We start from the raw sequence: 24,871 nt of genomic DNA, 5'->3' as shown, positions 1-24,871 counted from the left end.
GAATTTGACAGAAGTGTTATTTTTCTCTGAAATGTTTCAGAAATGTCCTATGAGTGCTTTTTCTTTGCATGTGCCCGCTCGTTCCAGACCCACCCCAACCAGAAATAGTGATGTGTATTCCCAGTAATTCACAAATTGATTTCAGCATCATCGATGTGTATTATCACAACGTTGACGGGCACTTTAATGGCTTTAAACGGCTCCCGTCATATCCCATCAGACATCAGTGACATGCCCCTGTTCTTATCTTGTCACAACTCGCTCTCTCTCTCTCCCGTCCATCTCGCCCGCATCCATCTGATACCGGTATCACGGGATGCGTTCCATGTGAGATGGTATTCTCCCTTCTTCCGGTCCTGCAGACTGGCCTTTATCACCCTGGTCAGCTGCGTAGCATATTTGAGATGTTTTGGATTTGTTCAGCAGCCTGTCCGCGTCAAACATTGTCAATTAACCAGTTGTCGAATGGACAATGTTTTGAACTTGGATGACAGACAGGCTGGGCTAGAAAGAAATAAAGAAGCATATATAGTTCACAGCTGATTTTGACTGATACTGTAATACAGTACCCTGTGGATAAGTAATGTTGGATACCAGATCAACAATGTTGTTAATGACATTGAATCCCGACAACATTTCTTGTCAGGACTACATACATACCTGACACATTGGAGTAGCTCTTGTATCTATGTGCAGTTTTGTAGATTGGACTGTTGATTGAAGTCCATCTGTATGATACCTTATCTGTCTTTGCCAACTTTGGAAAGCAGCTATGAACTCTGGTGGAATTGGAATATGTGCCTGATAAGATTTCCTTCCATATTGGGATCGATATCGGTACAGATTAATTGGAGTGGATTCAGCTTTGCATCACATGGAAGAGTTTGTGTTTTGATAATTTTTGTGGTCATACATCTTGCTCCGATTTTTGAGAATGCCAGTAAATAGAAGACTCGCTGATGTACCGGTACATGTAATTGTATCATAACACATTGAATGATTTTAAACAGAAAATCATGTGGAAAACATCAAATACAGGCAGAACATAGCAAGACCAAACAAACAAAATAAACTCATTTTATACCCATATTGTCATATTCATAATCAGACTTGTGTAACTGTAGCTTCATGATTTTTTTTTTCTTTGCCAATAACATGTCTCCATATACTTGAGCATATTCAACTGTTCTAATTAAGGAGAAAGACCAATGATGTCATGTGTAGGAAAGGATCAGGCTTGGGTTGGGAAAATGTGTTCCATGACATGTGCTCCGGCGACAATTGCTTCGGCGACAATTGCTCCGCTATAACTTACACACACCAATTTGAATGACTAATATCTACCTTGGACTTAACACTATATACCCTACCCTAAACCTAACCATAAAACTAACAAACCTTTTTACACACCTAACCCTACTTTTATGCCAAAGAAAGCCCGGAGCAATCGTCGCAGGGGCAAATGTCGCACCACTGGAAAAATGTGCTGTCAAATTCACAAACATAACAAAAGTAGCCCCTACAATCTTTTACATTTACTCGGTACTTCAGTTTACTTTATGTATCTGCATGAACTTCTAGCTGTGATAAAAACATAGAACAATTCCATGTGTGATAAGTAAATAATGAATCTAGGATACTTTTTTGTTTTCTTGCTCTGTGAAAAGAGTCTTATTGCACTTCACAAGTCCGTACCTCTTGTTTTTAAATGTGTATGTACATGTACATTTAACATGCATAGCATATAAGGATAACAAAAGAAAAGATAAATCAATATCCATCACCCCCACCCAAATACAGAGTAATTGATGGACACTTTCTTCACAAGATCTTGGTGCTTCTCTTGGAAGTAGAGTATAATATGGCACCAGACCCCTGTATTGTTGCTTGTCTACTTCATTACGTAATGTCTAAGTCTAGAGGGGGTTCTTTTCTGATAGCAGTCAATGAGATGGTTACATAAGATTCACAATGATTAAGAGGTTCCCCTGAGTCCTTTGACTTCTTGATACGTTGGTTGAAACTGGCTGTGCACTCACTGTTCAGGTTTGGTGAATCATTGATTTTTGCTGAAATTCCTTTTGTCTGCCAAGGCCTTCTACATGGCTGTAGAAAACTTCTTGGAGTATCACAATGCACGGGCTGATACTGTTCAAAAGGCTGCGAGGAAACGATATGAATAGCTGCACTCGTTAGGTTTTAATGGGTTCTTTACGCTGCAACGGGTACTGATGGGTTCAGCTGACCTGCACAGCGACTGTACTCGATGCAGACCTATCGCACAGGGTTCCTGCGGGTGTCCCACAGGGTTCTTTCTGCTGTTCCGAAGAGCCCTGTAGCGAGTGCACAGCCGTATGGAGCCGTTCCTCAACGCACAGTAATTACACGGCGCCTGCATGGGGATTGTAATTATCAGATTCTTAGAGGTAAGGGATAGATATGGTTTTGAAGTGGATTGTAGGCATTAAAGAGGAATCGCAAGGAACACAGGAGTTGCATGGTCCTTTGGTATTACTCCACTTTTACGAATGTTCTGATTGTAGCCAGTAGTCCTATGCTTTATATAAGCCCTAATTAGTATATACTGGAAAGGTGTTTTGTTGCTGAAAGTTATTCTATCATTTACATTTCCTTACATTCCTAAATCAAGACCCCCAAACAACTTTATGAAAAGAGATTTTGTTCGATTACTCTGGGAATTTAATATCAAATTAATGCTGCTCATTGATGACATAAAGTTGAACAAGATACATGAATGAATACTACAGATATATATAACAAGTTGCATGATATATGCAATCATGAACAAAATATGCTATGTACATATAGATCTACCTACATAATCTATACATGTACTGTAATGATACATTTTACAAACATGAACATTTGAAGATTTGTACATATTTGTAACTCTGATATCTTCTCTATACATAACATTTACGTGACACACTTGTCTGATTTGATAGCAGATATATACGTATTTGGTCGCAAGGAAATCACATATATTATTTGTTGATTTCTGGCTCCAGGAATATCTATGAGTAAACCTCATGAAGAGTAATGAAACATTGTACATGTATGTCTTGTCAAGTGGATTGGCCGACATGACAAATGAAGCAACATTTTGAGATGGAATCCTTTCATGACTGGCAATTCGTTGCAGAGAACAGTGCCTCTCCATACTACTGAAAACACTTTCACTGATACTGTGTAACCTGAAGAACAATAATGCCATTTATTTTTGAAGAATTCTTTGTACTCTATTTCATTCCACTTATTCTCCTCTGCATTTGTATCATTTTTGCCCACTATGTGAACCTCCAACACCGACCGTCTCCTTCGTCATCATGGCCACCTCCTGCGCCGTCGTCCAAACCGCTCTTCTACGCTCTCCTTGGATACTCTCCGGAATTTCCGATGGTATCGCCACCTCCCGACCTGCACACCGCTCCCCCCAAACCACCACGATCTTCCGACCCCACGCACCAACCCGAACCACCTCCATTGCCACCAAAACGACCACCTGATGATACCCTATGCGCAACGCCTTTTGCCGATACAGAGGAAAGATGGCTGAGGTTACAAGAGAAGGCGAAGCAGAGGACGCAGGACTTGGAGAGTGCTATCAACAGCTTGAGTGACTTTGAGACAGCCCACAACCGCCTCAAGACATGGCTAGGAGAGAAGGAAAGGATGGCCTCGGTCCTTGGACCCATTGGTGTGGAGCCAGGTATCCTCAGGAACCAGAAGCTCCAAGTGGAGGTACGTGATTCCCTTTTGATTTTCTCATCCTTGCAAATAGTTACAATTAGCTTACTTTGGGCCAATTGCAGAAAGAGTTATAATGAACGCATTTAAAAAAATAAAATGCATTTGCAACCAATGAAACATGCCTATAAGGGATTTGCTCTTGATTTCTTGAATTGCATTTAAACACAGTTTTTTTCTGCAACCGCCCACTGACGCCTTTGCAGTCGATCTCAAAAAAACTGAATGCAACATGATTATCAACCATTCAGAAGTATGCCTTTGGGCTGTGTGAGTTTTGAGTTTTATTGCTGTGCTAAAACTCAACAAGTACATTTGACTACTTGTACATTGGTGATTTACGGACCTGTCTGTCGAGATGAAATACTTGCAAAGTCTACCACAGATTCTCCAGTCAATATTTATACAAGCTTTGCAATCAAAAAAAGAATTAGAATTTTGTTTGATAGTGCCAAGTTCATGTCTTATATACCTGCATAAATTGTAACAGTGCTAAATGTCACTCATCATGATGCTGTGAATTTTCAATTGAATGCAGTGAAACCCTACTTTGTGAATATAATCATATGTCAAATCAAGCAACATATATTCTTTAGGAAGTGTTTGAATGTTTAGTGAGAGAACTTTTTGCCACACTGATAAGGTTCAATTACTATTAAAGTATGCATGTGTGATTTTTTACAGTCAATCAGCTCTAATGACTAGGCAATCTCCTACAAGTTATTCATGAGAATAAGCCAATTCTCTCATGATTCTAGGGATACTTGAATTGCTCTTGACCCTGTGTAGGTTTACAAGGTATATTGCTTGACCTAAAAACAGTGAGAGCTAAACACTTCCCTCGGTAAACACTTGTACAAAGATGTAGAGCACACATGTATAATCTGTTGGAAACCCTACCAACAAAACCATTCCAAACTTTGAATGTAGTTTCTGTTTGCAAGATGGTTGGCAATGTCAGGGAGACATGGTAATCGTTTGTAGGGTTAGGAGAGAGTTACCCAGAGGGATGGGAGATTCTCACATAAGGGCCCTGTAACACAAAGCTTTACAATGGATAGCAAATATGAGAGATCGCTTCCGATTGGTTCCTGATCAGTGTTTTGAACGATATCCACATGTCACACTGATCTTGATTGGCTAATGCGATTTGGTGATTGATCGCTAACCTTTGTGTTACAGATTGTTGCCAGGAATGGTCTTTTTGAGAGTGAACAATTGTTGGGATGTGTTGTCTGAGTACGTGAATTCACCTCCCTGAATGTAACTTAAAGAACTTTAAAATTTCCCTTCTCAGTACATTATATTTCCAACAACAATATCATTGTCATCATCAATGTTATCAGTGATTTGATTATCTTCATCATAGTCATCAAAAACCTCATCATCATAAATATCTTCATCATCGTCGTCGTCATCATCCTCCTCATCATTTTTATCGTCTTCTTCATCATCATAGTCATTGTCATCATCATCATCATCCTCATCTTTCATCATCTTCTTCATCATCATAAATATCATTGTCATCACCATTATCTTCTCCATCATCATCATCATCTTCATGTTCACCATCATCATAATTATCACCATCATTGTCATCATCCTTACCTGTTTTGAATTCAAGGCAAATGTACATGTACAGTGTGAACAGTTCTCTTCTGGTCCATTTCAAGCTAAAGTGGTTTGAAAAGCAGGGGTCCCAACAACCCTTTTAATCACTTTATTGAATTAGGCGCTAATCTCTTGAATAGCTTGATTCAGTCCCCAAATAACTGAATTAATCCAGGGCTTACAGTCTATAGTTTCCTCTTGACAACAATGAACAAGGCAGTTATATTCATGAGGACCTTGTCAAGTAATTGTTTGTCATTCTAAAGAGGTGTGAGAAAGTTAAAACCTTGAATCAGTGCCATAACAAATTGTACATGTTCTAAGTCCCTGGGATCATGTTAGCTTCTATTCTGAACTAAAATTAAAAAAAGAAGAACATGGTTTTAATTTGTTGTTTTTCCAATGTTGAGGGGAATCTGATGCAAATATCTTAGAAGATGATTCAAATGTTCAGACTTTTGTTACTTAAGCAACAGGAAGAAGAAGAAGCAAACATATATAAACCAAAGTTCAGTACATTGAAATGAACCAGTTTGAGCTGTTTCTTTTTAGATAAAAATCATGATTTTGGCTAAAATGAATAGAGAGAAAATGGGAAAAGAGGAAAAGAAGGAAGAAAGGAAATCTAAATAGAGAAAATAGAATGAAAAAAAAAAGTTTTCAGTTCCTGGGATGAATATGATCTCTGAAAGCACCTACTCTCCATCTTTGCATTATAAGTTTAGTTCAGAATATCATATTTCAAAGGAGGCAAATATTGACTCATTTTCCAATGATTAAACAAACCAAAAAGAATCTTAGAGTTTCAAAATTCTGTGTATATTTTGGATTAAGATTGATACAAGAAACGAATGTGTCAATATTTTCATAATGCAAACACAATATTTCTACAAAGGATATAATTCCAGACATAAGTATTTTTCTTGTATTTTCTTTGTATCCATGGTAACCAAAGTTAAAGAATCAGGATATTTTCAAGTGCATTGTGAAGAGGCTGCTATTCTTCATGTTGGTACTTTGTTTGTGTATGCCTGCAAAGCAGAGAAGCAGATCATTATTGTTTGCATTGGGAAAATGTTATGAGAGAAAACTTAGGTTATGTTTAAAGGTTAAGTCCACCTCAGAAAAATGTTGATTTGAATCAATAGAGAAAAATCAGACAAGCACAATGCTGAAAATTTCATCAAAATCGGATGTAAAATAAGAAAGTTATGACATTTCAAAGTTTCGCTTATTTTCAACAAAATAGTTATATGAACGAGCCAGTTACATCCAAATGAGAGAGTCGATGATGTCACTCACTCACTATTTCTTTTGTTTTTTATTGTTTGAATTATACAATATTTCAATTTTTACGAATTTGACAATTAGGACCTCCTTGCCTGAAGCACAAAATGTTAAAATAATGGAATTCCACGTGTTTAGGGAGGAATTAAACTTCATTTTACATGACAATGACGAGAAATCAAAATATTTCATATAATAAAATACAAAAGAAATAGTGAGTGAGTGATGTCATCAACTCTCTCATTTGGATGTAACTGGCTCGTTCATATAACTATTTTATTGAAAATAAGCGAAAATTTAAAATGCCATAACTTTCTTATTTTACATCCGATTTTGATGAAATTTTCAGTGTTGTGCTTGTTGAATTTTTGTCTTTTTATTTAAATCAGGTTTTTGTTGGGGTTGACTTTTCCTTTAAGTGAACCCCTTCCCTCTCCCTACCCATCATTGCTCTTAATGCATTCATTTTTCATTCTCTCTTACTTGTTCATCTCTCTCACACACTCATCTTTCATTCATTATTGTATTAAGAAGGGAAAGAGAGAAAACCAACGTTTTCATCCCATGATATCCCAATATATGTGGATGTTTACTGTACAGGAATGAATTAGTATTAAATCCAAATACATCTTCACACTTGCTTAGAAATACACATACTTGTAATGCCCGTACTTACATATGATAGTTGTGTTTTGATATGATATGGTAGTGTCTGTTTTGTTGGTATTCATTTTTGTAGGTCCTGCTAGACGAGTTAGATGCAAAACAGCCATATTTGGAGCAACTTTTAGAGGCATGTATTATGTGTGAATTAAGAAACATATACCGTAACAGGAGTTTCCAAAACTAACAAGTTAACTTCAATTGAAATGTTACTTGTGACTTGTCAGCACCTGCACATGTTTACTACTAATGTACTAAAAGGAAGTTTAATCTGTTGTCTCTCGGAAGTTCAATGGTCCTTGCATGAAATATATGGGGACTGTAGTTTTCAAGAGTCAACAGGTTAACTTTGCCAGGGATTGAGTTAATGGGAGATAGTGTGTTTGTTTTTTAGGTTCTTCAAGAGGAATTCACTGCCCACGAGCCTCAGATGGAGCAACTCCTGGAGGCCGGCCAGGCGATCGTCGACCAGCAGGACCCCAGGTCGCGCACCACCTCGCCCATCCAGAAACAGGTTGCGGATCTCAAAGACCAGTGGGACGCCCTCAAGGGCCAGCTGGACAACAGGGAGGGCAAGATCGACGATGTGCTACGGAAGAGCGAGCAATTCCACGATGTCCTCCAGGACAGTTCCGATTGGCTGATTGACTTTAAGAATAAGATCGACAACCTGGCACCCATCAGCAATAGCCCCGACGTTGTCAGACAACAGATGGAGGAGACTAAGGTACGTTGTCATGGAGAATGGAAACTTCAGAAACATTATTAATGACTAAGTGGAATGTTATTGACTCTTATCGCTGTATATTATACAGTTTTTGGTGAAAATGTATTGATAATAAACTAGATTTACCTGTCATGCAGTGTATCACTCTGCTTGTTGCAAAGGCAAATTCCAAAATCTTTTCTTTCCTCAAACATTTTTAAAGTACTGACCTGTTTTTCAAAACCTGCAAATGTACATGTATATATTAGGTTTTATAAACCCAAGCCCAAACATCAATTAACAGAATACACATGGGACCATGTAGACATCAACTTCCATTTACAGGGCATGTTCACCTGTATTTTGATTGGGTTATCTGAGACATCAAAGAATTTTAAACCAACTTCCACTTAACCAATAAAACACACATACTGTAACATTTGCAACCCCCAGAACCTACAACGAGAGGCGGAGCGCCGGAAACCTCAGCAGGATAAACTGTCTGACACTCACCGGGAGCTGACGGAGCTGAACCCAGAACTCACTGCCAAAGCCGAAGTCACACTGAAACTGGATAGTGTCAGGACACCCTACAACGATCTTTGCCGTAAACTTGGTAAGTCACGTTGGTCTCCATTGTGATTTTAATCTTGACTGCCGTCACCACAGTCACACCAGCGAGACCCAAATCCAGACCGAACCAGACCTTCATTTGACGGTCTGGAATCGGGCCCGCTGAGAGAGTTTTTCGGAAATGAAGTGGCTGCCCTGGGTAAAATATGATGTTATGATTATTATTCTATTTCCTGGGTGCAAGGGCTTGTGAAAGGCAAGTTGCAAGAGCTCCATTTTCAATTGTGCGTGTACAATGTTATCTACAGACAAGCATTTAAGGAAACTCTGGTTACTGATCATCTCAGACAACTTTGCTTTAATATTACTTTAGAGCTAAATGAAAGTAGTTGCAGTGAAACATTGATTTCATGGGAAAGTCTGTAAAACCAAAGTTAAGTATTACTATATCATTATGGATCTAGATCTAGTACAGTTACATATACTGAAATCATAAAATCTAAGCTGAAAAACGAATACACTGAAGATCGCCAAAACAGATAGGCACATGTAGGGCAGTGTATATTATTATTGCTGGAATAAAGACCCGACGGAAATGCCAGAATCTGCGCTTAATTTGTTTATTTCTCAGCAATTGCACAATTTCTTCCAGAATTCTTTGGCACGTATTCTTTATTCATACAAACAGGCACTTGGGTGGTCATTATTTTGGATTCTGTAAAAAGTCATTTTGAGATTGTTACCACAACTGGCATTTATCTTAAATTAGTTCTTTATCATCATTAAACACATCAAAACCCTCTTCCCCTATTTCCAGATGAGAGGCAAGGTAAACTCCAGGCTGCACTTCTGCAGTCCAGAGACTTTGAGGAATCCTTCGGCAGCATGCTGAGGTGGCTGGACACCAAGGATAAAGAACTGTCCGGAGTCAAAGCCATCTCGGCCAAACCAGAGGTGCTGAGGAGACAGGTGGTAGAACATGAGGTACGGTATCAGTCTTCTCTTTATATTGACCTGTGATCCTGTCAGGAAAATTGTCCAACACTTCTTGAAAATCTTCACAAATTTCTGGTTCATAATCCCGGAAAAGTATACAATGAATAAGTAAAAAGTAAAAGAAATGGCTGCAATTACTTTTTCAGTTTCTGGGTCATTAATGCATTTTAAATTGATGCCAGGAATTATAATGAAGAAAGTCTTTAAAATCCTCAAATTGGCAAAAAATCAACTCGTTCCTTGAGTCTTCAAAATTTCTCAACCTCTTCATATTGTCTATTCAAGCATTACTCTGATAATCCATTTTTACATTCCAATGATAATACAATAGGAATTTGGATGTCCAATTGAGGATTTTCTTACCCCTGAAAATAAATCTTAGCACTAAGAATGAAAGATTAAAGGAATTTTTATTGCCAGTTTGAAGAATATGAGAAGATTAGCCATGATAAAGCATTGCAGTACCAGAGGAACCAAGTACGATTGGAGTTGAGGATCATGGTTAATGGAAGACTTCTGTGCATCATCTGAATGCTGGAAATTATATTTATAAATATGCACTACACTACACTACCTATATGTATTTAACAGCATTCTCATATACACTAACCTTTTCATTCACTCATATCTACAGTGCGTATCAAAAAAAGTTTACACTTTGAAAAAGCTCTGGGAATTAAAAAATATTCAACATATGGGTAACTTTTTGACATATAATCTTGGGTTTGGGTCTCATCTATCCAATGAAAGTAAAAGTTTTGACAGAATTTTACACTTGACTGAGCACTGTCCATTTTTGTAAAGCTCGCAGAAATCTGTTTGCGCAGAAATGCTTGTTTTTACGCAGTGTCAAGGGGAAAGGGCGAAATCAAACTTACCCTGCGATACATTTTCCTACATTGCCCTTGCACTTTTAGTCAATTAAGATAAAACAAATACATAGCATTTTTAAACATATTTGCCACCCAAATTGAAATTTCAACACTTAGTAATCACAACTTTTACCCTTTTTGTGCCAGCTGGATCTGATGACATAACTTAATCGGAACAAGTTTACATCAGACATCTCCAGCACTTTTTCACTAAGTTTTTATTATTTAAAGTGGGTTGACATTTAATTTTTCATTTAATACTTGTTTCTCCACACTTTTCCCAAGCTTGACAATGATCAACAAAATGAAAATCAAGCCTAATTCATTTTATGTAAATCACAGCTAAGTGTAAATCACACATCGTCTTGATGGCCTTGGTGTGTGGGGGAGTGGGGCGGGGCGCAATGCACTCTTCGGAGTGTATTGGGCAAGGGAACAAGTTAAAAGAGGTCAAAGATATCTTCAAATCAACTTTACTTGCTAAATTCTACGTGTTCTTCATGATAAAGGTTTACTTTTATTCGCATAGCTAATTCAAAGTTCTGCGCAAATCATTTTTCACTAACTTTTCAAAAGTAAGTGGTGCTCACTCAAGCGGAAATATTTTTCGATAGTTATATCGTCATTTGCTTAAATGGATCTGTACCAATGTTAAAATGTGGAAAAATCATCAGGATATTACAAATGTATAATTTTACAGGATTTTTTTCAAAGTGTAAACTTTTTTTTGATACGCGCTGTAGATTGATATTGTATGTGTTTGTGCACTTGTTTCTTATTAATAAGATTTCTATGTAGGCATCATCCATCAAAGTCATGTTTCAAGTTTTTGTTGATGGAGCCGTTTGTGTTATGGGTTTGTCAGGGAAAATACCGTTCTTGTGTATTCAATCCATATGCATGTGTTGGTATTAAGGCACCCTGTTGAACGTCAGAGCAGCATCTCTCCCAAAGGAACTTATCAAGCGACCTTTCATGACCAGTCCTCACGATTCATCAAAGACAGAGCAATTGGGTCTGCGGGATAGCCGCTGCTACTGTACATGTGAAATATGTGATCTACTTTTGACAAGGTGCCTAAGTGTGAACTTACTGTTTTCATGAAGATGTATGCATGAGAGTTTTATCTGCCATTAGCGATTGCAAATCATGGACATCTATATCTCTTAAGTTTTACCAAATTACACATATGAACCTTTGGTATTGGTTCTCTTACCTTTCCCACCTGTGAAACAGGAGATCCCCAAGGAGATCGTCAAGCAGGTCTACACCTACGAGCGGATGCTGGAGAAGATCGATGCCCTCAAGGAAGAAGCGGACAGCCCTGCCGAGAAGAAAGACCTCCAAGCCAAGCGGGACTCCCTCCAAGCCAAGTGGAACTCTGTCAACGACAGGGCCACGCAGCGCGGCGAGAGGCTCAAGGAAGCCAACGGCAAGGCCAAGGTGTACTGCGACGAGCTGAACCAGTTCCTGCCGTGGTTGAGGAGTGCGGAGGATAGGATGAAGTCGATTGGACCCGTGACGGCCAAGCCAAACGTGGTTAGGAGACAGTATGAACTCATCAAGGTACATCATTTTGAATTTAAATACATTGTTTTGATTAACACGTTCTAAGAACAGCCTCTGGTAAGATCGGTGAATCCTGCATAAAACCTTTATGCTGTGCTACACTGATCTATGTTAGTATCATGTGTTCGTCATTTATCTTGCAATGTAGGGTGTGAAGAGAGCTTGTCCAAACTGTCCATTTTATTTTAAGAATGAAAATAAGATCATGATTTTTTTTTTCACTTATAGCAACTCCAAGAGGACATCGACAACCACCGTGACCACCATGAAGCAGTCAACAACTCAGCCGACGAACTCATCTCAAGGACCGACATCGACCACCCCTTCATCGAGGAACAAGTCGGAGATGCCAACAAGAGATGGGATGAACTGCAGAAGGGTAAGAATGAAGAGATTTTGTAGGAAGATGGATAGACAGAAAGTATGACATGTAGTTATGACAGTCGTGTTGAGTACTGTTGGAGTTCTTAGGTACCTTAACGAAATGCATGTCTATGGCTTTACGAAATGCAGGATTTAACTTTCCTAAATCCCCTATTAAGAAAATGGAGGAATAAAAGTTTATTTTACAGAAACGTTGGAAAGGATTCTTACTGAAAGCTGTTGCTAGACATGACACTTTGTAATGTACCAATGATATTGAACCACAAGGTCCACAATTTAAATGTCACTCCTGCACTCACGTCTTTGGCAATACATTTATCTATATTTGCCACTCTCCCAGGTGCAAATGGAAACCTAGTAGGAAGGAATTCCTTGAAAGCCTTTACAGCCAATCAGGGTAGCCAGAGCATGCAGAACTTGGAAACATTGTATTAATCACCATATAAATGTTGCATTTTTTTTTATTCCTAGATCTTGATTCTCAGCTTGGTATCTTAGAAGACTTCCACCACAGGCTGAATGACTTCCAGGACACCGTCAACACGTCCCAGATCACATTGGCCAACTTTGAGGAGCAGCTAGCGGCTCATGATGCCCCTGGCAAACTGGACCCCAAGAACCTGCAGAAATTAAAGGTAATGGTTAGACTCTCTATAGATGTTGCTTCTCTTATAAGTCTCTTCTATCATGCAATTTCAAAGGCTAAAATACACTTTATCAGAAATTTGTAGCATTGATTTTGAATATGGCAGATGCTCCTCTGCCTTCCAATTGTTTGTGATTGATTTTGAGAAACTGCAAATTTTAGACTGCTATTGATTTGGGTGGGTAAATGCAACATATTTTACTATTTCTGTCTCTTATTGTCCTTCTATTTCTCTGTCTCTCTCGCTTTTTCCTGTATTTCCCTCTCTTTTTCTTTGTATCTATTCATCCTCTACAGGCTTTGGCTGATGAGGTCGACAGCCTTGAGCAAACCATCGTCAAGGTGCAAGACAACAGCAGTGGCTTGATGGCTGCAGCGCCCCCTAGAGCCGACACCACCCCGGTGGGTGACGACGTGGACGGAGTGGTCAAGCGCTACCAGAAGCTGAAGGGTTTGGTCAAGGACCGGTACGGTCAGGCGGAAGCTGGAAACCAGGAGATCCTCTCATTCCAGGTAGGTCAAAGGTCACTTGTTAAAGGTTACTGGTGTACAAATCAAATGGAAGTGCACGACTGTCGGATTTATCAAGCAATACAGAGTAAAACCTCATGAAATGTGCGAAACTACATGTATCAAATATATCAAGGAATACAATGCAGATTATAATATTTTGAAAAGAACTGATCAGTTTACATATACATGTTATGGATAAATGCTCCCAGGGGCTAATCTCTTTCTTCTTCCAAATTTCACTTGTTATCTCAATGTGTATTGTTTTCTAAGTGGTTGACTCTGTGTATGTAGAGTATATTGATAAATTTATATAAAACGTTTGACACAATGTATCGCAGACATTAGAATTATATGCTCAAAATGAAACAAGTACTTTGTGGTTCCTTATACTCCTTGATATTGTTGTCATTAATGCTCAATTATTGATCATGTGCATCTGCATCTTTTTTTATATTCAAAATTTTTTTTTTTTCTTCTGATCTACAGTCAATGCTGAACGACTGCAACTTCCAGCTTGGAGAGTCAGAGGATGCCTTAGACAAGATGGCTCCCGTTGCTAGGGACCTTGACACCCTGGCGGCTCAAGCAGATGAAATCGATGTAAGAAAAAATCTTTTTTATTCTAATACAATTTTATTGATATACATTTACCATTTGAGTCTATGCTTTGAATATGATGGAGGTATTACCATGTTAAAATAATCTTTTCTTTGAAATCCTTGTGTAGAGGCTGTTGCACTATATATGAAAATGGATAATCATTGTCTTGAAGGGTTTTGTTCACATTTTTTTTTTTCATTTCATTTCATTTATTTGACCATCTAAAAACAGAGTACATGAACATCATAAAAAAAGTATAATACAATCAATCATTGACAAACAAGATTTTATATTGATCTTGTCACCAAGGGAATGTGTATCTTGTATGGTCAGCAGTGGTACCATTGTTAGCGATGTAACTTTTTTATGTGAATTCATGATAGAATGATTGCATGTGCAGACATGTATCCAATATTTGTCTTCATTAACGTTCACTGTATTAAAAAAAAAAACAATCAGGAATTACAGCTTTACTCCTTTTAACAATAACATGTACATTTAGTGTGAGGATCCATAATGATCCATAATGAATCTAAAGATGTAGAAGTAATGCAGATATAAATGAATATTTACAGTACATGTATGTACAAGTTGACTGTATAAGCATTCATTTGTTGCCGCAAAAAACCAGGATGAAGCTATCAAAAACTCTAGGAATTACAACATTCTGTATTCAATGATTCATATACTTGTATTTACTTTACAGAAATATCAACAAAACCTGGAAGACATCAAGAAGACCCTCCTAAAGGCAGATCGCACCTTCCGCGACATCGTCGACCGCGGTTACCTCACCGACTCCGACAACTTCCGGGAGCAGCTCGACAACCTGAACAAGCGATGGCAGCGGCTGCGCGAGCGCGCCAACAAGCGTCAAGACGATATCGACCGGACGACGTCGCGCATGCAGGATCTGAAGCACACCATGGGTGAGGTGGATGAACTCCTGGGCAAGGCTGAAGCGGCTCAGATGCAGCAGAAGCCCGTCGGCGCCGACGTCGACACTGTCAAGCAACAGCAGAAGGAGTTCAAGACCTATATGAGGAACTTTGTGGAACCGTTGGTTCCGAGGTTGAGGGATGCCAACAGGGTCGGACAGGGTTTGGTCCAGAGCGCGGAACCAAGGGTCAACACTCACCAGCTTGAGACTGATTTGGAGGCCATGAATGATAGGTGGAACAGACTCCATGCCAAGGTATGGAGAAACAATGCATTGTAAAGGTAGTTCTTAGGGGAGGGTTTCATGAAATCCTGACAGGGATTTTCCAATTAAGCTATTAAAAGCAATTGAAATCTGTTTTCCCAATTGTCGGAGGGGGCCTAGTTTGACAATAATGATAACTAACAAAATGCTTCAAATCATGGCTAAGAATGGGCACAGTCGACCTTAGTCAACTTTACTCATTTAACCTGCCAGCACATGTACATGTATGTAATTAACATTCCTGTACATGCCTGCCTGAATAATACAGGTACATCTACAATCTCCATTTTTATCATTAGATTAACAACTGTGAAAGATTATAATTGAAATAACCTTTCTTTGCAGAACTCTGACCGGGAGGCCAAGTTGAACGAAGGTCTCCTCCGTTGTGGCAAGTTCCAGGAGGCGCTACAGTCTCTTCTGGTCTGGATAGGAGATACGGAAGACTTGGTCTCAACGCAGAAGGATCCATCTTCAGATTACAAGGTGGTCAAGGCTCAGCTTGCAGAACAACAGGTTGGTGAAAGATTGCTCTTTGGTGTCAAGGGTATTTGAAAGTGCCTATGCTGTTACATGTGACTTTTTCTCATCTTATTTTTCTTTATTGTGAAAATTAGAGTTATTTGTTTATTGATAATCTGTTCTCCAAAAAATACTGTAAAAATTGGGGGTTGGGAACGTGGAGGTTCATTTCACTTATTGATTCAAGGATATTTCTGATGCCTTCTAAACCTATTCTAAGGTTTTGAAATTGATCTTTTTGGCTTAAAATTTATTTATGGAACAGCTCGCCAGAATAGTGATGAAGCTAAGACTGAGTGTTGTTCATTTTAAGAATTGCTTTCAAGTTCGATGAAATATACCCCAGTATCACAGTTAAATCTTTGTTACATTTCTATTCTTTACTGCACTGTGTGGATCTATTCATGGTGGATTTAGGCACACTATAAATGTTGATATATTGCTATTATTTGCAGTTGCTTGATCGTCTCATCACTGACCGTGAGCCCAGCGTAGATGCCCTGAAGGAGATGGGCGAACAACTCTCCAAGGTTTCCGAACCTCAGGATCGCATGCGCATCCAACAGCAGCTCTCGGACCTCGAACGCCGCTGGAGGGCGCTCGTCGACGCCGTGCGCGACCGCCGCCAGAAGCTCGAGCAGACAGAGAAGACTGCCAAGGACTTCCACGAGCAGATCGCCCCACTCACCAAGTGGCTGGACGACACAGAGAAGTCACTGGCATCACAGGAACCGGTCAGTACGGACAAGGCTCAGATACAGAAACAGATTCAGGATCAGCAGGTAAGGATGATGTTTTTAAATGCATTCGATAAAACCAAATGCCGCAATCAATGTATATGCATGAATGTAACTAAAACTGCTTTTGTTGCATTGTCTAAGTTATCTATATCAAAACCTGTTGCAATTTTATAACTGAAAAATAAAAAAAATGTCTTCATACCAACAGTGTCTTTCATTAAATCTATCATCAGGCTACTGTTGATATATATATATATATATATATATATATATATATATAGATGATACCTGATATTTTTTTATTTTGGAAATCAATTTGATAAATTAAAATGCTGCCATCAATGTATGAAAATAACAATAACTGCTTTTTGTTGCATTGTCTCAGTCATGTATTATCATTATCAAAACCTTTTGCAATTTCATATTGAAAAATCCCCCCCCCCAAAAAAAAATATATTGCTTCATGCCTATGTATTTTTCCAGTTTTAATATTTCAAAGCGATGATGATGATGCATTATAAAAACGTTATGACATTTAAGGGGGTTAGTCTATACTCATGAAAAATCCTGTTGTCAAAAATTCTTTACCCTTCTCTTCTGCTTTATGAAAAGGAAGGACGATATAATCTTGCTAAATTACTAATGAAATATTTATGTGGTTATGTACATGTACAGAATTTTGAAAACCCCAGGCGTATTATATGCGTAATAATGCATGAATGATATTCCTTCAGCAACAAAAATGCTTAATTCTTTTCCCTGTCCCACGAGAAAAAGATGGACGATAAAATTTTGCTTTGATGAAACACATTCTGTACTTGTATACCAATGATTGAAAATAGCACCATCATTTCGCATCATCCTATCCCTGTATGTCCTAGCATGAAACTATTAGTAGGTTTATGCAGAATTTAATATATATGTGCAACTTCGAGTTAACCCATTTCATGATAATTTTTGTGTGTGTCAATGCCGATGGATATGAATATGCATGCTTGAATTATGATTATGATTTCAGATTTTTTGTTTAAACGTGTAAAACATGCAGCATGATGCAACGAACACAATGCAATGTTAATGTTTTCCTTTTGATGTACATTACACCGCTCTACTACACTACTCGAGAATCCAGAGAAATTAATCCATCTACTCCAGGGGAGCGTTTCATCAATATTTTTATCCGACAAGTTGTCAGATCTGACATCTTTCCATGATTTTGATTGGTTGAGAGGCACTGTTCCTATGGTAACTGTCGGATAAAATGGGACTTGTCGGATAAAACTTCCGACAAGTCCTTTCATGAAACCCCCCCCCCCCCGAATTCTCACATTCCTAAAAGCTTTGTACATGGGTCACCCTCGTCCTCCTGACTGGGTTACAGTACATTGCTGTGCAGGGTTCTCTGATGTCATTTTCCTTTCTGAAAGATAGAGGATGAACTGTTTCTAATGCACTCTGCTGAAATATTTGACTGTCCTCTCTCTCTCTCCTGACTTATTAGCCAATGTGTATGTTGATCGATGTGTCGGTTAAGCACCACCTTTCCTGCTATCCTTTGTCAACTTGTTACGAATCTCTCTGTGGCAGTTCTCAATTAATACAGTTCCTTTTAAAAAGAAAAAAGAAACCACCCCCACTAACAATTCCCATCCCTCCCACTATGAAATGAATAATGAATTAGGCCATGGAAAGAGATATCCAAAACCACGGTTCGGACGTTCGAGAGACCATGTCGGCAGGCCGAAGACTGCAGCGGATGGTGTCTCTGCCGGAGCGTGATGCGCTTCAGATCCGTTTGGATGCGGCCCAGGACCGTTACGACAACCTCCGCGACAAGGCGCGTCAGAAGAAGGCCGATCTCAACCGAGCCCTGGCCACAAGCCGGGTGTTCGGCGAGGACGAGGCCGCCCTCTTGCGGTGGCTGACGGAGATGGAGCGCAAGCTGGGCAGGCCGGAGCCGATCTCGATCCACCCGGATGTCACCAAGAGGCAGTTGGAAAACCAGACGGTACTCATTCCCAACCCAAACCTTTTCTTCTTGTCTTTTCTGGGAATTCATTTATTCCGGCCATCATCTAATTACTGATTATTCTACTCGGGTGTTCAACAGGCTTTCCCTTTCTCATTTGGTTCTTTGGAAACTTTAATATATCTTTGTCTTGGTATTAAAGCATCCTTCCTCTTCTGTAATAGCCCATTTATCCTTTTGTCTTTGGTTATATCCTAAAAATCTGTGTATCCAATAAACTTAATATTGGTTAAAGTAGTCCATTATAATGTCTCCTTTATGTGCTGCTTTAAATTTTAATAATCTAACGACTTGATGTTCCAATTCTCTAACATGCAAACGTGTCGTTGTGTGCCATGTGTATGTTTTTCTCATGCCAATAGATCATTTACATGTTCACCGTAGGTCCATGTATGTTCATTGGTTGTTAATGACGGATCATGTTTACTTGATTGTACAAACACCTGTCAGCATCTCAATGCATACCATACCATAATTAATCATAAATCAAAAACCATAATTACTAAATCATTTCATCTGTTATGACATCTAGAGTTCATGATCATATTAGTCCATTTATTCATGTTTAGTTTTCAAGCACCGAGCCCTGTTTCACAAATGTATGATTGATGTTACAATCAATCACAACTGTAACTCCATGTCATATAATATACAGAATATTACAATCATAAATATGTATCATATTTTTTATGTAGCATGGTGCAGGTGTTAGTCAGATAATTTGTAGATTAAACCTTCATGAGGGGGCATTTCACAAGAATTGTAAGCACTGACTAAATTGTCAGCTCAATTACCATGATAAAAGTTGGAGATCCGGGGGGGGGGATTTTAGTATGACTCAAGAGTCTCACTTAAAATGCCTAGAGGTGTGCGGTATAAAAGGTATGACCGCATCGGTCAGATTAGACCATGGTCTAACTCTGTGCTAAATAAATGGGAAGCCTAAATTGTCAAAATTTTCATTAGGTTGTATGTTGTTTATGCTTACTGTGCTCTTTCCTGATTCATCGTTGGTGAAGACAATTGTCCTCTTATACTTCCTCGACAATTATACATGTAAATGATTTGAGAGCCAAATGAGCTGAAATAAGATATCTCTACTGAACATTAGCAATTTATGTAACAATTGGTTATCCATACTTAAACCACAACTTTAAACCTGAGTTTAAGTTTAACCTGACTTCAGTATATGGGCCTTAGAATTTATTTGCATGATATAGAGGAATTAAAAACAAAGAGTAAATAATAGATATAGGAATAAAGGGAGTCTTATAAACAAGTTTTGATAATGACATTATTATCGTGTATACCCAAGTCATCATCCTTTAATCATTCTGCTTTTCAATTTCATCTGTTTTTTTTTCTTGCATGAATTATGAATGCCATTGAGATATATTTGTTTAACAATAATTTTTATCCCTGCGGTATGCATGTATTATTCAGATATTGTTTGAGTTGCATTTGCATGCTACAAATTACCTTTTTGTGTAGTGGTATTAAATTACTACTCTGAGAAAGTATGCAGTGTTTCTTTGCATGTGCATCCGTAATCTAGAAATTCATTCATCGATTTGTCCTATCTCTGAAATACTCTGTATTATGCTAGAGTAGATTTAAATATGTTATCTTTAATGCATTGCATGGAACAAGATCTATGCCAGGGTAGTATATCATATGTAAGTTGTGTGATACTTTCTACATGTTGGACCCAGAATTGAGATGGTTGTTTGTTTTTTCCGATTACTTGCATCTGCATTATTCTAATCAGACAAATACAAGGCACAAAACATGTGCAAACATATTTTTGCAGTGGTTTTGCTTGTGCATTATGTTTGTAAAATGCTTTTAAAAAATCTTACCTGTTTATGGTAATCAAAATGTTTTTGTGTAATACAATTACTTGTATTTTACAAAGAATCTGGTACCAAGTTGATGATATTAGCTCTTTGATTGGGCTTAAAATATCACAAATATACTGTATATACATGTGTATGTTTCAAGAGATCTAGAAAGGATTACACTTATTTCTCCTATGATCTGATGAGCGGGAGAGGATTAGAAGAGAAAAATATGTGGAGAATACTCATTTAAGGTATTATGATTCTAGAGATCTAGAAAAGATCACATTTATTGCTTGTATACTAATATATCGATCTGGTTGGGTTTGCAGGCTCTGCATGCATCAGTCCTCGATCGCCAGCCAAAGATTAGGAAAGTACTTTCAGACGGACAGGAGCTGCTCAGGCAATGCACCGGTAGGGTTTTAGATGAATGTCATGTTTGTGCTTAATTCTGCGAAGAAGTAATTTTAAGGATGGAATTTTAGACCTGATTTGTGATTTTATTTTCCTTAAAAGGATTAAGATTTTTTACAATGACCTTTCAATAGTAAATCAAAATTTCATCGCCACCTGTTTCTGATGAATAATGAAAGAATGATAGGTGTTCACACTGGGAGCTCCAGTGCAGACTTCAAATGCACTTTACTCTTGTGAGAAATTACAGGGATACCGGTATACTAAATGTTCAAGCCCTTTGCGACTAGAAAAAAAGTGTAAAGCCTAATATAAATATGATATAGTAGTAGTAGTGGTCTCATCATTATTATCATTTTTATTGTTACAGGTAAAGAGATCATCGATGTGCAGCAGAAGCTCGATAACATCCAGAATCGCTATGACAACATTCTCCAGAAGAGCGAAGACCAACTGAGCCAGCTGCAACAGGCCGTACCATTGGCCAGTGAGTTCAACCGCCTACAGAACGAGTTTGCTGATTGGCTGAGGAAGGCTGAACAGGATCTGAGGAACTTTGACCCCTCGGCTAGTGTGGAGACACAGAAAGCCGTGCAAGAGGTACAAATTTTAAGAATTGCCTAAACCAGTCTTGGAGCCCGGTAGTAATTTGTGAAATATTCATATGAATTGCTTTATTGAGACTCTTGACAATACTACAATAAAACCTTGGACAGAAGGCTGCTCAGGGGAGTAGAAAAAAGGCTTTGAAAAATGATCTTAAGCGTTGAGAAAATTTCTCTTTAGTGTTTGTTTTCCTAACAGAAACAGTGTTCTTAGGAACCAAAATGTAGCCTCTATTTAAGAGAATTTGTATAATGTTCTCATGGAATAAACGTGGATCACAATACTTTCAATATCTTTCGCTTGAGTGTATTTGCTATTTCGGCAAAACAATGCTGAACTGAATTTGCCTTGGGTGCAACATGACAAATGTTAACTTTCAATCATCAAAGTGAGCAAGCCAGACCATCTTTATAAAAAAAGATGTGTTGACATTTTTAAACCTTATAGTTTATCTTCAAAGAAACTGATCTAACCTAACCATCTTTGTATTACATAAGTTATAAGTCGGTAAGTTATAAGTCGGTATGATATATTCTATATCTCGTACATGTATCCATCACTGCCACTTGTGCACATCAAAATATATCAATTATCTGAACCCTTCTTTGCCCGCGCAGAAACTGCAAGACGAGATCGATCGCCATCGTCCCATCCTGCAAGAACTCAACGAGAAGGGTACGCGCCTCATCGAGCTCAGCCCCGGCCAGGGAGCCGCTGAGATCAGACAACAACTCAACGATGACAACCAACGATTCAACGAGCTTGCCTCAAGGACCAAGGACATCGAGTACAGGCTTAGCGCTGCTCTAGATGGCGCACAGAAGGTGGGGTAGAAATTTATTGACTCGAGAGTGTGAATTTCATTATTGATTTGGCTCAAACGGATGTTTAAATGACTAATTATAGATTTTGTCTATTTTAATTTCAATTTACTTTTCAAACTATGGGTTTTGAAAGCATTAGTTCCATTGTATGTATTTCCTTTTTAGATAAATGAGTGCTGATTAGTTATTTCATACATTCAATTTTCTCCTTCAATTTGTAATCATTTTCTGTGGGCAGTTTTTAAATTAACTTTCCAATTATCATTCCAATATCGAATTGTCAATACAACTTTTGTTTATTCAAAATAGAAATAGTGTTGATCTAATGATTACAACACCTTTTTCCACCTACATTCCTTTGATAAAAAATAAAAGTGATTGCTTATTGTAAATTTTCCTAACTGTACAGGTTCAGCAGAGCATGGATGGACTTCTGAAATGGCTGGACGACACTGACCGTCAGCTGCAGAACAGTGCAAGGGAAACCATCAGTGTAGATCCAGATGGTGTGAGAGATCAACTCAAGAAAGCTAAGGTACATTTCATTGTGTGGTGTAACTGCCATTTCAATTACCTTGTAGCGGGATTTCCTCTCTGTAAATCTACATGCAGCATATACATGTACACTGTTGTAAAGGTAGCTACAGAACATACTGTAACTAAGGAAATCATTGCCTTGAATCATGATTGCATAAGGATCAACTAAAAAACCCAGAAATGTACTTGGCTGTTTTTTCGGTCTAGTTTTCATTAGTTACAGATCTTTGATCTTTTGTTTTCATCTTCAGGGCATTGACAGAGAAATCACCGGCAAGCAGAGCCGAATCCAGGACACCCTCGGGGCGGCAGAGAAGCTCATCGAGCAGACGTCCGACCCACGCCAGCGCGCCCGCCTCGAGGCCCAGGCCAAGGACCTCAAGGAGAGGTTCGATGACCTTTCAGCGAGGAGCGCGGACCGCGTGGAGGTCTTGGAGGAGGCCTTGCCTCAGACGCTGCAGTTCAACGAGTCCCACGAGGAGCTGACCAAATGGTTGGACGAGATTGAAGGTGACCTGAAGAACCTGAAGCCACCTGGTCTGGATGCAGAGGAGATCAGGAAAGAAGTGGACAATAATAGGGTGAGGCTCCTTTGACCTGTGACCTCTGAAATACAAGTCATTTGACCTTAGACCTTAGATATAAACAACTTCTAACGTGCCTCTTCCCAAGTAGAAATGTTGTGTGACTTCTATCTCTGAAAAATAAGTTCTTGTTGATAATGATTTGAATTAATTATTGAGGAATCATAAATCAGGTTAAGCAATTGTTTGACCTAAAAGACATAATAAATGTCACTTTTCATCATGGAACCTTGTGATTTTTCACATAAACATGTTTCCAGTGGTGGTTATCTATGTTTGATTATAAGTCATTACAGTGTACACTGAACAGGGGTAGGATATGTTAGGCACCCGGTTCCGTAACCCTATGCTGTTGCTCCCTGATTGTTATACTCTTCTAAACCGATCACCTTTCATTCCCTGGTTGCATCATTCTACAGTTCATGAAGCAGACTGTGGCCGAGAAGCAGCAGCACGTGAACAAGCTGAACCGCATCGCTCCGGAGCTGGCCAAGCTCAGCCCCGGTGCTGGAGCTCAGGGTGTCCAGGCCAAGGCCGACGATGACAACCGCCGATATGAGAACGTCAAGGAGGAAGTCAACAAGAGAGGAGAGAAGATGTTTGACCTTCTACAGAGGACCAGCTCGGTTGGTTTTTTGTTATTGTAGTAGTAGAAGTACATGTAATAGTAGTAATAGAAGTACTGTAGCAATAGTAGATTAATTGTATCGATAGCAGTAGATGTGCATGTACATGTAGTTGTAGTATTAGAACTAATAGAAGTGGCATTAGAAGTAGTTGTAGTAATAGAAGATATATACATGTAGCATATTGGAAGCATTAGTTCATGTACATGTAGTAGAAGTAGTAGTAGTCGTTGTTCGGCTTAGTCAGTAGCAATAGCCATAGTAGTAGTTACGATAATCAGGATTTATGACATTGCTGTGTACTTCCCTACATTTTTCTTTGAATTGCCATTTGCCACCCACAAAACGAATACATGTTCATGTAGCTGTCAGTTACTATGTAGTTTGTTGGTGATGGTTAACAGTTTGGTCAAAAAATGTGCAATAAAGATACATATAACTTGTGAATAGTATGCAGAATATTGATTTCCAATAGCCGAAGATTCATGCTAACAGACAACTTTCTTTAATCTTACAACAATTCTTTTGTTGCATGTACTGTAGATGTACTGATGCATCCATTGTATGTAGTGTCTTATGTTCTATTCTCCGTTCCTTTGCCTTGTTTCCAGTTTGTTGAAGATCTGGACTCGACCCTGGAGCAGCTGAACATCACCGCTGAGAAGCTGAGCAGACCAGAACCGGTCTCTGCAGACCCTGATCATCTCAGGAAACAGATCAAGAAACTACAGGTACAAGGAATTCACTTGCAGAATT

The 24,871-nt window shown here is 38.7% G+C and overlaps 1 protein-coding gene across 4 annotated transcripts in view; it reads left to right on the top strand.

Moving 5' to 3' along the window:
- Positions 1-24,871, top strand: part of LOC121430517 (microtubule-actin cross-linking factor 1-like) — a 74,707-nt gene that overhangs the window by 25,620 nt on the left and 24,216 nt on the right. The window contains exons 1-22 of one of the 4 annotated variants that reach the window (XM_041627801.1): positions 2,206-2,426; positions 3,563-3,762; positions 7,406-7,459; positions 7,724-8,056; positions 8,489-8,651; positions 9,426-9,592; positions 11,713-12,042; positions 12,274-12,424; positions 12,901-13,064; positions 13,373-13,588; positions 14,075-14,188; positions 14,895-15,383; positions 15,738-15,908; positions 16,370-16,696; positions 18,336-18,662; positions 20,854-20,938; positions 21,309-21,538; positions 22,162-22,368; positions 22,778-22,903; positions 23,157-23,486; positions 23,909-24,115; positions 24,727-24,846. In XM_041627801.1, the coding sequence (XP_041483735.1) occupies positions 2,267-2,426; positions 3,563-3,762; positions 7,406-7,459; positions 7,724-8,056; positions 8,489-8,651; positions 9,426-9,592; positions 11,713-12,042; positions 12,274-12,424; positions 12,901-13,064; positions 13,373-13,588; positions 14,075-14,188; positions 14,895-15,383; positions 15,738-15,908; positions 16,370-16,696; positions 18,336-18,662; positions 20,854-20,938; positions 21,309-21,538; positions 22,162-22,368; positions 22,778-22,903; positions 23,157-23,486; positions 23,909-24,115; positions 24,727-24,846 (4,671 nt within the window). In that variant the 5' untranslated portion in view covers positions 2,206-2,266. Of the gene's footprint in view, positions 1-2,205; positions 2,427-3,562; positions 3,763-7,405; positions 7,460-7,723; positions 8,057-8,488; positions 8,652-9,425; positions 9,593-11,712; positions 12,043-12,273; positions 12,425-12,900; positions 13,065-13,372; positions 13,589-14,074; positions 14,189-14,894; positions 15,384-15,737; positions 15,909-16,369; positions 16,697-18,335; positions 18,663-20,853; positions 20,939-21,308; positions 21,539-22,161; positions 22,369-22,777; positions 22,904-23,156; positions 23,487-23,908; positions 24,116-24,726; positions 24,847-24,871 lie in introns of those variants that run through there. The other 3 variants (XM_041627799.1, XM_041627800.1, XM_041627802.1) reach the window with 3 other exon arrangements.

This window comes from Lytechinus variegatus, chromosome 17 (assembly GCF_018143015.1).
Source record: "Lytechinus variegatus isolate NC3 chromosome 17, Lvar_3.0, whole genome shotgun sequence".
NCBI lineage: Eukaryota > Metazoa > Echinodermata > Echinoidea > Temnopleuroida > Toxopneustidae > Lytechinus > Lytechinus variegatus.
The sequence above is the reverse complement of the archived record's forward strand: the minus strand, read 5'-3'. Positions and strand labels throughout refer to the sequence as shown.